Source organism: Hyperoodon ampullatus (genome assembly GCF_949752795.1).
Source record: "Hyperoodon ampullatus genome assembly, chromosome: 2".
NCBI classification, from domain to species: domain Eukaryota; kingdom Metazoa; phylum Chordata; class Mammalia; order Artiodactyla; family Ziphiidae; genus Hyperoodon; species Hyperoodon ampullatus.
In genome coordinates, this window is record NC_136915.1 from 183978141 (window position 1) to 183994084 (window position 15944).

Below are 15944 nucleotides of genomic sequence, written 5' to 3' on the forward strand. Positions count from 1 at the left end.
AATGGTGAGGGACCCTTATAACTACACCACCCTGGAGTTTTCAATTATCAGACTTGTTCACGGTGAACTTCCAGCAATATATCAATTATAATTCAGATTTTCTACCCCAGCATTGGTTCCCATGGAACTTTCTGCTAGTGTCTTTGATCCTATAGCTGAGACTCTCTTTATTTGCCTGTCTCTCCAATCTTGGGGACAGATGTTTGCCCTGTGTCCCCCACTTAGGGATCCAGGGAGAGTTGTTGATATTTCAGTCTGTTCAACTTTTTATTTTTTGTTATGATGGAGTGACAATTCCAAGCTCTTTACTTGTGGAACCAGGACTTGAAAGTCAAGCTTTTAATGTTTTCACAAAAAATTTCAGATTGTGGAACAATCATAATTTTCCCCATTGGTTGTTAAGATCACTTTAAATGGTTTCATCTTGCATTGTCACTTTTAAATTCTGCACTACCACGACTGTAAAATGCTAATTTCTTTTTTTTTTTTGCGGTACGCGGGCCTCTCACTGTTGTGGCCTCTCCCGTTGCGGAGCACAGGCTCCGGGCGCACAGGCTCAGCAGCCATGGCTCACGGGCCCAGCCGCTCTGCGGCATGTGGGATCTTCCCAGACCGGGGCACGAACCCGTGTCCCCTGCATCAGCAGGCGGATTCTCAACCACTGCGCCACCAGGGAAGCCCTGTAATATGCTAATTTCTGATTTATATAACACTTTAAAGAATACAATAGTTGCTGACTTTCAACTCTTTGATATTAGTTTTCTATCTAGTGAAAGTGCTGGATATGTAAATAAGAAGAAACAAAGCACAACTTTATATATTTATCATTCTGATATTACTTTCTTGTTCTAGTGTGATCACTGCCTGCCTCTTTATAATGACAAGCCTTTTCGCCAAAGTGATCAAGTTCACACCTTCAATTGTAAACCCTGTAAATGCAACAGCCATTCCAGAAGCTGCCACTACAACATCTCAGTGGATCCCTTTCCATCTGAACACCACAGAGGAGGTGGAGGAGTTTGTGATGACTGTGAGCATAACACTACAGGTAACTAGCAAATAACACAAATAAGAGATGCTCACTTGGTCTTGAAGCCCATGGGCTTCTATATATAATGCATATTATTTTAAATTATGTTATTGCTATCTTATTTAAGAAAGTGCTCTCATACCATTAAGTTTGAAAACCACTCTGGTTTACTGAATCTTCATGTTCCAAATGATTAAGTAGTTTTCAGATATAACACTCTAGTCTTAGACTATATATTTTCATGAAAATGTTTTTTTAAATAAGTTCACAACATTTGATTAGTTCATGAATATATTTTGGATACATCAGGAATTACTGTATTATTCTGAGTATATATATCCTTGAAATAAGTTTTCTGTGTGACCCCTGATCTTCCATTATGTCTGGATTCCCATATAGAGAGGTTTACAATCATTCAGATTTGGCATGGACTCTAGTAATCAGGGAATACTCTTTTAAAAGATGTTCATTAAATGCATAAAATAATTATTAGAGTCTTGTCCCTAAAACCATCCAACATTTCAAGTAGTCATTGAAAAATTACTATTTTCTGAAAGGCTGATATGTTAAAAGCAGAAATAGACAATGTCTGAATTTGTAAAATATAATGGCCCAAGTCTGATGGGTTTGAAAGTGTGCTACTCTGAAGCATGAATGAAATTCTTGGATAATTATTGATAACCTAAAGTGGGACAAGCTCTTGGCTAGGTGCTGGGAATATAAGGATTAACAAGATGATGAATTTTCTTGTCTTTGTATGGATTATTACATGGTGGTAAAGGCACCCTATTAAAGGAACAATTAAAAAGTTGTCTGATGAGTGCTAAGATGGGGAAGTATAATAGGAGTTAACCAGGTGAAGGAGCGGGGCTGGGGATTAGGAGCGTGAACAAAGTTTTCCAGTAAGAGAAACAGTTGTGCAATGGCCTAGAGGAGAGAGAAGCATGGCACCTTGAAGAACTGTTGAAAGTGCAAATGGCTGATTGTTAGAAAAGGCACTAGGAAGAAAGGCAGAGCCCAGATACTGGAGGGCTCTCTAAACCATGATAAAGAGATTGGCTTCTATCCTAAGTTTAAGGAGATGCCACTTAAGGGCATTTAAGGAAAGGAATTTTGTGTTTTTTAAAGACTCATCTGGTTATAAAGTGGAGAATGGATTGGAGAGGGTCAAAAGTGGTTTGGGAAAAAACGTTAGTCAGATATTGCAATGGTCCAGATGAGAAATAACGTGGGAAAACATTTAAGGTGGTGTGGATAGAGATAAGCGGATTCAATAGACACTTAGGGTAGACAGTGATAGCATTTTCCGAGCAAGGTGCAGAGTGTAGGTAAGGGAAGGAAGAAGGGTCAAGACATATGCCTAACATTCCAGTTTGAGCAACATGGTCAACGTTGGTACCAGCCATTGAGATAGGAAATACAGGAGGATCAGATTGAGGGAGAAGATGGCACGTTCTGTTTTGGACAAGTTCACTGTGTGTTTCCAAGAAACAAAGAAGAAACTCTCTTTGGGGCAGTCAGAAACACAGTTCTGAAGCTCCTTTCTTAAAGAAAGACTTCCATGATGCTTCAGAGAGGATCAGTATAATCTGTATACTTTAGTGGCATCTTATGGTTATCACAGTTTGTAAATATATATTTATTCCTGTAATAATTTAATTAGGATTCATCTTACATGCTAGACTATAAGGTAACTCTGTGAAAAGGGTGCAGTTTGTATTTTCCTCAGCCCTTAGCACAGAGTTTGGAACATGGTAATCACTCAATAAATATTCATTGAATGATAAATAAAGGAGAGGTTTCTAGATTGGAGATATCAATTTGGGAGTCCTCAGCATATAGAAATGGAAATATTCTAGATATATTATAAATCCATTTAATTTGTCCACAGCCGAGATCCATTAGAGTGTGAGTTTTTCATTTGATTAAGTTGTTTTCATAGTTTTCTAATATTGGGCCAGTTTCAGCACTATTTGAGGAAGAGTGCATCAGGTTTAAAGGGGGAATTGATAGCCTTCAGTTTTATTTCAATTTCAGTGATCTGATATGCTACTCACATTTAGTTTAGAAACTCCCTGTAGTTCTTATATAAAATGGAAAGGGAAATTTTCTGAATAATAAATTGTAAACAATAGGAATTACCTCATATTTTTAATGTGTCAAGATATTCTGATATTTAATATGAAATTTATTTGATGTAGCTAAATATAAAATTCTATTTTGATATTTGAAATGAAAAATAATGGCCACAAGTACTTACAGAAACATTTGCTTTTAATCACATTAACTATGAAATAGTAAATTACATTAAAAGCAGTCTTCTATTTTATAAGATTTAGTTCTGGAAAAATATTTGAATAATATATGCTTATTTGCTTCCAACTGTAGAGCTGTCATCTACCACGAATGTAGAAATTTCTCATATTTGATTTTAGATTCAGTACCTGGTCCTAGAAATAAAAATTTTAAGTTTGGAAACAAACTCTTTCAAAATGTATGGGCCCCTACAAAGCACAGCTTTTTAGAAGTGTGGTATTATATAACAGCTGGGAGTTTAATGAAGTAGAGCACAGTTTGTAACAGGTTCATTGTTTCATATGCTGTGGATCACTAAATTGGCAGGTAGAGATGAAAGGTGCATTAAAATGGACATCCCTAAAATTATAGAATTCCCTCAAAGGAATACAGTCTTTAATTTTGAATTATGCAGCTGATTTTAATGAATGAAGTCATAATGCATAACCTTTCCCCGATGCAGGGAAGAACTGTGAGCTGTGTAAGGATTACTTTTTCCGACAAGTTGGTGCAGATCCTTCGGCCATAGATGTTTGCAAACCCTGTGACTGTGATAAAGTTGGCACTAGAAACAATAGCTTCCTGTGCAATCAGGTGAGTTCTCACTATTGAAGGTAAAGAATTGCTCTCTTCCAGAAACTAATTTAGGAGATGGTCTATCAGTGATACTGAGGGCTATATCAGGAAGTCCTCTGTGTGTGTGCTTACATTTCAAAGAGGTGGTTGCTTTCGGGGTGTTTCTGTGCAACTTTTAATATGAATATAAAATATAAGGCTACTTGGGCGGTCCATTTTACAGTTGTCAAGAAACTTGGCAACTTGGGGTTCCAAGTAAACAATGAAGTAATTTAAGTATGTGTCTTGGAATTACTGGTGAATTAATATTAATAAGTGATATTAAGTAGACAACAAGTTTTCCTCCCAAATTCCATAGAAGATAGTATAGCAAAAGTCACATATAGATCCAAATGGAAATTATGATAGCTCTGGTCTAAATTTCTTTTAACCTTTTCTCTATCTAACAGTACAATGGGTTTTTATCATTTTATTAATTTTAATTACCAACGTCACAAATATTGCTGTCTGACCTATATGAACACAGATTGTAACTGTATTATACATCAGGAAAAGCAGCTCCATACTTAAATGAAGCTTTTTACCTGTTCTGATAATATTACCACATGAAAGTAGATAAAAGGCAAATTTACCTTGAAGTATCAATTCAATGATTGTATTAATTTTTAATAATTACATATTCTCTTGCAAATAGTTGAGAATGCAGTGGCCAAGAGCATAAACCACAATCTGGTTAAAGAAAAAAAATTTTTTTAAAGTTACAATGGAATGATAATAATTTCAAGGCAAAATATATTTGTCATATAACTTGGAACATGCATTAAAAATGGTTTTAACAAATAAAAGCCAAATATAAAGTGAGCTAGTATGGATTTGAAGACCTTCAGATTAACCATAGTGTGTGATATGCTTCATTGGAAAGCTGGGAGGTAGAAAAATAACTAAAAAGGCAATCTCTACTGTTTTTATATTGTGATATTGAGGCACTATTTTCTGAGAGAGTCATGTTACAGTTTTCTATGTGTTGACTAGTAAAATCTGACTGTCTTTACACATCTCACCCTTATACACTTGCCCTGAATTTTCAACATGGATGTCTTTTGCGTGTTATTCAAATCTCAGTTCAAAGATTGATATATCTTTTGAGATTTCTTCACTGATCACCCAGTTGTAGAACATTTTCAAATCACAGTATTTTACATCATCCCATGTTATTTTCATTGTAGCCTTTATTTAATTAAGCAAATTAAATAAATTCATTTATTTACTTCAGCAAATTAAATAAATTCACTTATTTACTTCTTTATCTTCTTTATCTTCTCTCTGTCCAACACAAACAGTACAGTTTCAGTCACATAATAAGCACCCCATAAATACTTATTTAATAAGTTAAGTGAATGAAGAGAGATTCTGTCTGAGCACTAATCTCATAGTCAGATGGTCATTTAGAATGGTTATTATAATAATCTAAGCATTATGTAAATTTTTCACTTAAATACCTTTTCTCCCTGAAGATCTAAGGTAAAGTAATTTTGGTATATAGTACTGAAAAACTGTGAACTAAAGTTACACCTCCCAAAGTTTCATTTATATGTCATTACCCATATGAAGTAAAGTGTAGCAGATTTGTCTCTCAATTCTATAACTCAAGTATGCAAGAAATTAAAACCTAATTTTTTTCAAATTTCTATTTCAAGTCCATTTTATTGGGGTAGGAGACAGTTTTAGTAATTCTGTGCTTGTAAATATTTAACACTGGGGTGTCTGAGAAAAATAAAAAGCCCACATCATCAATTTTAAGCTACCAATGAGATGTCACCAAATATGAATTTGGGAAGAATGGTTTTATCATACAGTGGAGATGGCTCCAGTACACTACTGGCTCTGGATCTCTTTCTCCAGCTCTCGTGGGGTGGATCTAATTTTGGGGTGGAATTGTACATGAACATACCCAGGGCAATGACATTTCAGAAGGTAAGACCTCTCTGATCATTGATGTCATCAATATAGGTAAACATTCTTTGAGATCTCCTTGAAATGGAGGTGTTTCTCCCCTCCCAGCTAGGGCAGTGTTTTCAGAGTCCTAGTGGAGAGTCAGAACCCCAAGTCCTGCCCAGTGGTAACAAGGAAACCCTCCCCTACTGAGTCAGTGGAGCCAGAGTGGAGAACCTTGACTTCTATTCCCACCAGGCAATAGTGAGGCAACATCCTCTCTTCACTCACCAGAAGAGTTTCATAGGAGACCTGACTATTAAAGCAAGACCTAAGTAAGATTCAGAGTCTTATAACACCAAGATGTCCAGGTTCCAATAAAATTTCACTTATCACTACAAGAACTAGGATAGTATCAAATGGAATGAAAAAAGACAATCAACAATACCAGCATCAAGGTGATAAAGATGTTAGAATTATCATGCAAAGATTTTAAAGCATCCATCCATTTGTCTCCAGCGTATACCTACTCTAAAGTTTGGCTGAAGAAACTTCTCTAAACAGGGAATGATAAATGAAGGAATCTTGAAACATCAGAAAGGCATAAAAAACATCAGAGTTAAAATATGGCTAAATATGACACATTTTTCCCCTTCTCTTTGAGTTTTTAAAATTTTTTGACGGTTGAAGTAAAAATTACATCACTATCTAATGTGGTTCTCAATATATTAGAGGAGATATTTAAAACAATTATATCAGAAATGGAGAGGGTAAGAAATGTAAAGGGAAGTAATTTTTCTCTACTTAACTGGAATTGGTAAAATAAAAAAAAACTACCGGACTTTGATATCTGTGTATATAATGTAATATCTAGACAGCAACTAATAAGGCTTATTATAAGGATGATGTATTCAAGAACACCACAGATAAATCAAAATGGAATTCTAAAATATGTTCATGTAAAAAAATAAATAATAAAATAAAATATGTTCAAATAACCTATAATAATACAGGGAGAAAGTAACTAGAGACTGAAAAACAGATAGAATAAATTGAAACCAAAAAATAAAATGGCAGACTTATTAAACCTTAATATAACAATAATACCATTCAATGTAAATGGTCTAATAAACCAATTGAAAGTTAAAGATTGCCCGTGAACAAAAATATTATCTTGATATCAAACAAGACCAGCAACAGTGCATAAAAGAAAACCATAAACCAATATCATTCATGAATTGAGAGGCCAAAGTTATAAACAAAATTTTGGCAAATAGATATTCAGCAGTATTTTAAAATAATTAAACACAAAGACTAAGGTGTTTGTGTTCCAGGAATGCATTCTGTTTCAATGTTTGAAAATCAAGCAATCACCTTATTTTCTGGCTAAAGAAAAGAGTCACCTGATTATAGTACTATATTTAGAAATAGTATTTGACAAAATTTAACACCAATTCATGATAAACACTCTCAGAAAACTAGTAATGGAGGAGAATTTCCTCAACTTGAAAACAAACATCTACACAATACCTACCTACAGCTGACCTCCTACTTATAAATGAAAACTTTCAGTGAAAAACTTAATGCTCTCTCCCTAAGATCAGGAATAAGACAACAATATTCTATTCAACATTGTACTGCAGGTTCTAACCAGGGAAATTAGGCAAGAAAATGAAATAAAAGTCATCCAGATTGAAAAGGAAGAAGTAAAGCTATCTGTCTTTGTATATAACATGATCTCATAGGTAAAAAATTCCAAGATTCCAAGGAATCTGAAACAGATAGGTAGTGTTTTGGGTGGCTCTGAGGAGCTCCAGTTCTTTATGTCTCAGTGCAGAAAGAATTCAGTGAGAGGCAAAGTGATAAGAAGGGATTTTTTAGAATAGGATGCTTGTGAGGCTTACAAGCGGGCTAATGAGAGGGTGCCGTGCCCCAGAACTTAGTGGGCTACAGTTTTACAATCAAAGGAAAAGAGAGAAGTGGGGGAAAGACCACCTTCTTCCTTTTCCTTGGGTAGACATCAGGCTTCCATCATCAGTTCCTCCTCCATGTCAGGCGGGGGACTTTTTTTGTCCCTACATGGTCAAGCCGGGACTGTCATGGCGCAATGGAAATGAGTAAAAAGGCGGTAACATATGCTGAAAATGGTAAATCATCTCAGGTTTTAGTATAATGTCACCTTTTCCTTTTATTTTCTTTAGTGTGCACAGAGGAGCATGTCCAAGGAATCATGAACTTACTGAACTCACTGGGCAGGATGTGGGTCTCATGCCACCATTGTTTTATTTTTGGGGGGCATGTCTCATGCTTCTGTTGCATGGTTTTGTTGCTAGCAAGCCTGCTTGGTTTTGTGGTTAAGTAAACCAGCTTTCTTGAGTGATCATTAACTTACAGATGTCTCCCATACTTTTTTCTCCCCTTAAAATCCCCTATTGGGATTAACTATTTAATCACCTACTTTGTCCCTTTACTCTGTCCCTATCAAATTTATTAAAATACTGTCTATCAGAACTAATAAGGTTCAACAAGTTTGCAGAATACATGATCAATACACAGAAATCAGTGGTATTTTTATGTACTTGGAATGAACAATCTGAAAATGAAATTTAGAACACAACTTTATTTAAATAGCATCAAAATAATAAAATACTTAGGAATATATTTAATAAAATAAGTCCAAAACTTTTATTCTGAATACTACAAAATATTGTTGAAAGAAATTAAAGAAGCACTAAATAAATGGAAAAACATCCTGTATTCATGTATCAGAGACTTAATTTTGCTAAGATGGAAGTTGGTCTATAGATTCAACACAGTCTTGTTAAAGGCCCAACTGGCTTCTTTGCAGACATTTATACGATGATCCTAAAATTCATATTAAAATTCAAGGCACTCAAAAAAGGCCAAAACTGTCTTGAAAAAGAAGAGAGTTGGAAGATTCACACTTCTCAATTTTAGAATTTACTATAATGTTGTGATCAAGACAGTGTGATGTGGCTTGAGGAGAGATACTCAGATCACTGTAATAGAGTTGAGAGTCTAGAAATTAACCATCACTTTTACAGTCAATTGATTTTTAACAAGAGTGCCAAGACAAATGAAGAAACAATGATCTTTTCAATAAATTATACTGATATGCAAAAAATGAAGTTGGATTCTCTACTTCATACCTTATACAAAATTAACTCAAAATGGAGCAAAGAATAAAATGTAAGAGCTAAAACCATAAAACTCTTAGAAGAACATAGAGATGTGAATCTTCATGTCCTTAGATTAGTCGGTGACATTTTAGGTATGACACCAAAAGCACAAGCAACAAAAGAATGGATAAATTGGACTTCATTAAAATTTAAAACACTTGTTTTACATAGGACACTATCAGGAAAATGAAAAAACAACCCAAAAAATGGGAGAAAATATTTGCAAAGCATATAGCCAATAAGAGACTTGTCTCTAGTGTCTGTAGAAAAACTTTACAACTCAATAATTAAAAGACAGTTCAATTAAAAAATGAGTAAAAGATCTAAATAGACAGTTCTCCAAGGAAGATATACAAACGGCAAATAAGCATATGAAAAAATGCTGTGGACATTATTTGTCTTAGGAGAAATGCAAATCAGAAGCACAGTGAGACACCACTTCAAACTCACTTAGATAGCTATCATTAAAGGTACAGATAGTAACACGTCTTGATGAGGATGTGGAGAAAGTGGAATTCCCACAGACTACTGGTGGGAATGTAAAATGTGCACCCACTTTGGAAAACAGTCTGGTGTTCCTCAAAATATTATCTACAGTGTTACCATACAACTCTGCACTTTAATTCCTTGCTATATATCCAAGCAAAAAGAAAAAATATATCCTCACACAATCTTATTCATGAATGTTCATTGCTGCTTTATTCATAATAGTCAAAATGTAGAAATAATCCAAATGTCCATTAACTGATGAGTGGATAAATAAAATGTAATATATACACTCAATGGAATTTTATTCAGTAGTAAGAGGAAAAAAAGTATGAACATATTACAATGTACAAAGTATATATTACAACATGGACTTTGATCTCAAGAGTGAGAATAGGAGAAAAAGAGAGACAAGAATAGAAAAGGCTTTTTAAAAAAAGATGCTTCTGTGTCATTTTCTATGTACAAAAATCTAATTTAAAAATGCATGAAAGGAAAGATGTTTTTAAAAATAAACATTTTTCTTTGTTTTAAAGACATTTTTTTTCTTTTTTCTGACATTTGCTTTGTTGATAATTTTTATAGTCAGAAAAAAATAAAGAGAATTTTCATGAAATCTGACATGTAGCCAGAAAGAGCTACATATAGGAATCTGAAGGTAGATACAGTGATAGAACACTTTCATGAATTTGAAACCTCCACATTCTCCATCTCTAAATCACATTTACATTTTACCTAATTTTTATTTTGTTTTCTCATGCTCCACCTACAGACACAAAGTGTACAGATTATTATTATATGTGGAAATATAGTGTCAAGTACAGCTTTGCCTAAATATTATAAAAGATTTCTAAAAATGCTTACCGTCATTTTCAACGGGATAACAGAATACACACTAAAAAAGCTGTCAACAGTGTCAGAATTATAAACTGTAAAATTAAATTCAAGCACATTTTTTAAAACTCATGCAATTACAATCCTTAATAATATTAGGAAGCATACAAGGAAATTAGGCAGTAGTTCAAGTCTCATTTTGTTATAATAACTTAGGAACCAAGCCAGCCCCAAATGGCCTGAGTGACTGTGCTGTGCATTCTGTGTTCTGAAAGGAAACTTCCCCTTTGGCAGTTGTCATTTGAAACTCCATCCAGTCTCATAAGGTATGGCATGTTTGCCTTATTCTTCTGTCAGAAATATTGTAATTGTTCCTCTTGTGAATGCCAAGATCTTGAAAATGGCATGAAGTAATGCTCTGAGTCACTAAACCCTAAAACTGCTGATGCCAAAGTCAAGACCATCAAAGTCATAGATCATCTAAAGCACATAATAATATTAATATTATTAGGAGAAAACAGAGAAGAGTCATTATTATTATTAAGAAATCCTTAATATAGAGTCCTGGGATCCCTAGGGCTACCATGGATGAGTTTTAGGGCATCCATATATACCTTTAAATCGTATGTGGGAGTGTATCTGTGTACTTTTTGTTTTGTTTCTGTATCTTTAAAGGGAGAGCTTTCAGTAACCAAAAGATATATCTGGGCCAAAAAAAGAAAAAAAAAATTACTGTACTGGGGAAAAGAAATCCATTCATCTTATGAGCAGCCTTGGCTAATAGTAGAGATACGCATAATGTGTTTCCCAAAATGTCACTGCACTTCCTTCTTGTTTCCTTTGCACTCAGTGCCTGAGTTGTTGGATATATATCCTGAGTTGGAGGTTGAACGTTCTTTCCCTTTTCCTCATCTAGTGTGACCTAGGTCTAGAAGAACCAGATAGAGCCCCAGGCCTGGATGATGCTTTAAAAAACTATGTTGAGGTATTTGGGGAAGGACCTATGGAGGTCATACTCAAAGTACATTTATGTAGAGATCCCAGGCTGTTCCTGACCCAGCGTGGGAAGAAACTGTCTGTCTCCAGCCTTCCCCTTCACTACCCTTGCCCTTTGTATGTTTGCTGGTGTTCCTGGACTACCTGCTCTAGCTACGTGCACAGGTGATGCTGATATGGTTAGCACATTTGAGAGAAAGGCCCTAACGTATGGCCTGCCTCATGCAGAAGGCATTCAAGCAATGCTGTCTGGGTGCTTTTCTGCTTAGGATTTTCTCCATCTCTCTTCCCTTCTTTCTCCTTTACTTTGCTGTGTTCTTGTCTCTGGCTGAGGAAACCGTGAGAGTGAAGCCACAACAGACAAGATGTAGGAGGTCAGCCAGCGCAATTCTTCTCAAACTTTAATGTGCATGTGAATCTCTCAGATGCTTTCTCAAAGACAGATTCTGATTCAGAAAGTCTTGAGCAGGGACTAAGATTCTATATTTGTGAAAGTTTCCAGGTGATGCCTCATTGCTGTCTGTGGACCAGTCTTTAATAACCAAGTTGCTAGAAAACTGTCTATCAAAGATGCATAGAGAAGAGAATCTGCATGTGGATCTGTGTTGGGGGGTGGTAAATGTGAGTGTGTCCTTCTGCACACACTTGGTCATGAGTGGATTCACTCTCTCGTATCCTCTGAATTCCACCTTAAAGTCAAGTGGTTTTCTAAGTTTTCCACGATGCTGAGCCCCTGTTAGATTGCAGTCAAAGTGTACCCTAAACTATGTCCTCAAAATCAGAAGATTTAACCTAAGCCATTTTTTTTTAAAACAATGGAAATAGAAAACAGTGAATGAAGGAATCTAAAAGTTGGCTGAAAACCAAAATATAGTTGTAATTTTATAAAAAGAGAGAAGAATGGTTGATTGTAATACTCAAGAAGTCATCAATAAATGGTTGTAATAGAGCCAGAAGAGAGAGAAATGATTAAGAGACATTAAAAAAGAAATTAATAAGGCAGGAGTCGAGTGCTTGAGATGAATTAGATGAAATGGAAAGGCATCAGTGACGGAAGTATTGCCAGAGTCGACCCATGGAAGATGGAATCATAAGGAGTAAGAATCCTACTTGTGAAAATTGATTGTTCTGCCAGGGTGATAATTGTCAAGGAAATACATTAAAAAATGGAGCAGGATATACTTTCTCTGCATAATGTCCCATTTCCTGCAGTTCATCAATTCTTTCTCCTCTGCTCAGAACTAAGTATTTGTCATTAATTACCCAACATATCTAAAAGTCCAGAAACATATTGCCTTATATTTGGTGTTACCCCAATATTAAAATGTACAAAGAGAAGTAATGCACAGGTTTCTTCAGCCTATAAGGAGACTGACCTTGAATAGTATGATGTATGGGTATTGGCTGTAAGCATTAGGATGGAGAAGGATTTGAAAGGTGGGGAGTTTATGTGGAGCTTTAAGAAAGACATGAAGATTTGGTCATAAGTCATGTGGTACCTCGTTCAGAGACTTAAGGAGAGATGGGTAGTAACATTTCTCTTGCAGCTGGTAAGCTGAGTGATAAGTGATCAACCTGAGAATGTAGCGGGCCAGATACAAAGATAGGGATAAAGGTGCTGGGGTGCACATGGGAAGAGAAGGAGGAAATGGAGCTGAGCTTGGTGGAAAGGCTCATTCTGAAGACGTTATCCAAGATTCAAAGTTGTGGTAAACTGAAGGTAAAATAGATGAAGCTGTGACCGCGGTGACATTCCCAGCCTCAGCCTAAGTTGAGTACCACATACTTGGATACATCTGGCACCTCCTTGGGAATGAACTCATCCCAAGGGCCACGATATACAAACTTGGCCGAGTAAGAATACCTCAGGCATTCAAGGTCAGATTCAACAGTGCTGATAGTTTTGGCAGGCATGTTAGGTAATAAGTGGTTGTTGATTGAACTAACAAGTGTGAGGTAATAACAAGGTTTGCAACTGCATTGCTACTGATAGTAGTTAGGATAAGCTAAGCACAGGTAATGAATAGAACCCGAGATGTCTAGTGACCCAAACAATATAGGAGTTTATTTCTTGTTCCTCTAACCCCTCCAAGGCAGCTGTTCCTGGTTGCCTGGTGGCTCTTCTCCATACAACAATTCAGGGCACAGTCTCTTCCACTCCGTAGCTCCGCCTTTCAGTAGGAAAAGACAAGACAATGTGGAGAAACAACTCCCACCTTTTAAAAGGTCTTGGCCCCAAAGAGGCAAACGTCTCTTCTGATACGATCCTGTTGGGGGACAGCAAGTCACATGGCTACACTAGTTTAATGGAGGGCTGGACAAAGGTAGTCCCTAGTGAGGGAGCCACTTTCTAGCTACAGCTGTGGACTAGGGGAGAATGGATCAGGATGTGGAACCTGTCATCTCTGCTCGGTGCCCATGTGACAGAAGGTAGCCCAACAGTGAGAAGTATGTTTTCTTCTATTGGTACATATACAACAGAGTGGCTTCTGTTTAATGAGAATCCCTGAGAATATAGTACTTCATCAGCACCTTGGGGTTACCAGACCAATACTGATGGCAGTGCCTGCTTGGGGGTGGATCCTGTGTAGTGGCAGAGGCACCTGTGGAAGGTGGTCTGCTTCAACCGTGTCAGCACATGTTAGCAAAAGAGGCCTGGACGTGGGTGGGAGGAGAGCCAGCTTGCATGCAACGTGGAAGTCTCGTTCATGAGCACCTATGGGAGAGAGGCCCCAGGGACAAGCAAGTGAGACAATAATCACTGCCCCTCTAGGTGTTCCCAGACGAGAGGACAAGTGCAAAGAGCAAAACTGCATGGATGAAGCTTAGGGATCATAGATCTTGAAGGCAATTTCAAAGTAGGAGTATTTTAAGACTTTTAGCGAGATAGCCACCATACGATACATATATATGTATATGTATGTATATATGGATAGATAGATATAATGTATACATATATACATTATGATTAAAAAGTAAAACCTTATTTGGGATTATAAATAAAAAGTACATTTTTTTATTTTTTAAATTTTATTGTAGTATAGTTGATTTACAATATTGTGTTAGTTTCAGGTGTACAGCAAAGTGATTCAGTTATACACATACATATATTCATTCTTTTTCACATTCTTTTCTCATATAGGTTATAACAGAATATTGAGTAGAGTTCCCTGTGCTCTACAGTAGGTCCTTGTTGGTTATCTATCTTATATATTGTAGTGTGTGTACATTCATCCCAGGCTCCTGATTTATCATCCCCTCCACGTTTCCCCTTTGGTAACCATAAGTTTTTTTTCTTTTTTTTAAATTAATTAATTTATTTTTGGCTGTGTTGGGTCTTTGTTGCTGCGTGCGGGCTTTCTCTAGTTGCGGAGAGCGGGGGCTACTCTTCGTTGAGGTGCGCGGGCTTCTCGTTGCGGTGGCTCCTTTTGTTGCGGAGCATGGGCTCTAGGCGCATGGGCTTCAGTAGTTGTGGCTCACGGGCTCTGGAGCGCAGGCTCAGTAGTTGTGGCGCATGGGCTTAGTTGCTCCGCGGCATGTGGGATCTTCCCGGACCGGGGCTTGAACCCGTGTCCCCTGCATTGGCAGGCGGATTGTTAACCACTGTGCCACCAGGGAAGTCCCATAAGTTTGTTTTCGATATCTGTAAGTCTTTTTCTGTCTTGTAACTAAGTTCATTTGTATCATTTTAAAAAACTAGATTCCACATATGAATGATATCATATGATATTCTTTCTCTGTCTGACTTACTTCACTTAGAATTTATCTATTTATATATAGATACAGTAAGTATGTTTTAAATATTAGTCAGTGCATTATAAGGACCCTTTCTATGTGGTTTTTTTTGTTGTTGTTGTTTTGCGGTACGGGGGCCTCTCACTGTTGTGGCCTCACCCGGTGCGGAGCACAGGCTCCGGACGCGCAGGCTCAGCGGCCATGGCTCACGGGCCCAGCCGCTCCGCGGCATGTGGGATCCTCCTGGACCGGGGCACAAACCCGCGTCCCCTGCATGGGCAGGCAGACTCTCAACCACTGCGCCACCAGGGAAGCCCTCTATGTGTTTTTGATGATACTGATTTACTCATGAACAGAACATAGCCAGCCTCCTTTCTTCTTGGCACAGCAACCCAATGTGCTGAGCATTTCCAGAGGCAGGTGTGCTCCCAGGATCAAGGGCAAACCCGTGGCAAGGGCACTAGGCCCTCCAGTCTTCTGTAGAACTGGGGAGTGTTTCAGATCCTGTTTTGCTGCAGAACTGGTCTCTACCTTGATCTACCCACACGCGGTTTAGGTGCCATGCATAGGAGTGCCACATTGTGAAATGTGTAAGAGAGATTGGCAGACAGATGACATACTGCTAAAAGTGCATGAGGACAGAAACTAGTCAGTAAGAATCTCATAGGTTCCATTTGTTTTTCACTTACCATGTACAAAGTATTATGCCAAGGATGTTTGGTCAATTAATTCAGTCCTTACCAAAGTTGGTAAAGTAGTTACCGATTTATCCATTGGGTTGTTAAGGACAATGAACCTCGGAGAAATGAGGCAACACCTCCAAGATCACACAAGTAATAATGGGGTAGAGCAGAAATTCA

At 37.1% G+C, this 15944-nt stretch overlaps 1 protein-coding gene across 2 annotated transcripts in view; it reads left to right on the forward strand.

Moving 5' to 3' along the window:
- The window catches only part of USH2A (usherin), a gene marked incomplete at both ends in the record, with an annotated part of 756807 nt that overhangs the window by 112257 nt on the left and 628606 nt on the right, over window positions 1-15944 (forward strand). For both annotated transcript variants that reach the window (XM_079697601.1, XM_079697602.1), the window contains 2 exons: window positions 853-1048; window positions 3789-3919. In XM_079697601.1, coding sequence (XP_079553727.1) covers window positions 853-1048; window positions 3789-3919 — 327 coding nt within the window. The remainder of the gene's footprint in view (window positions 1-852; window positions 1049-3788; window positions 3920-15944) is intronic.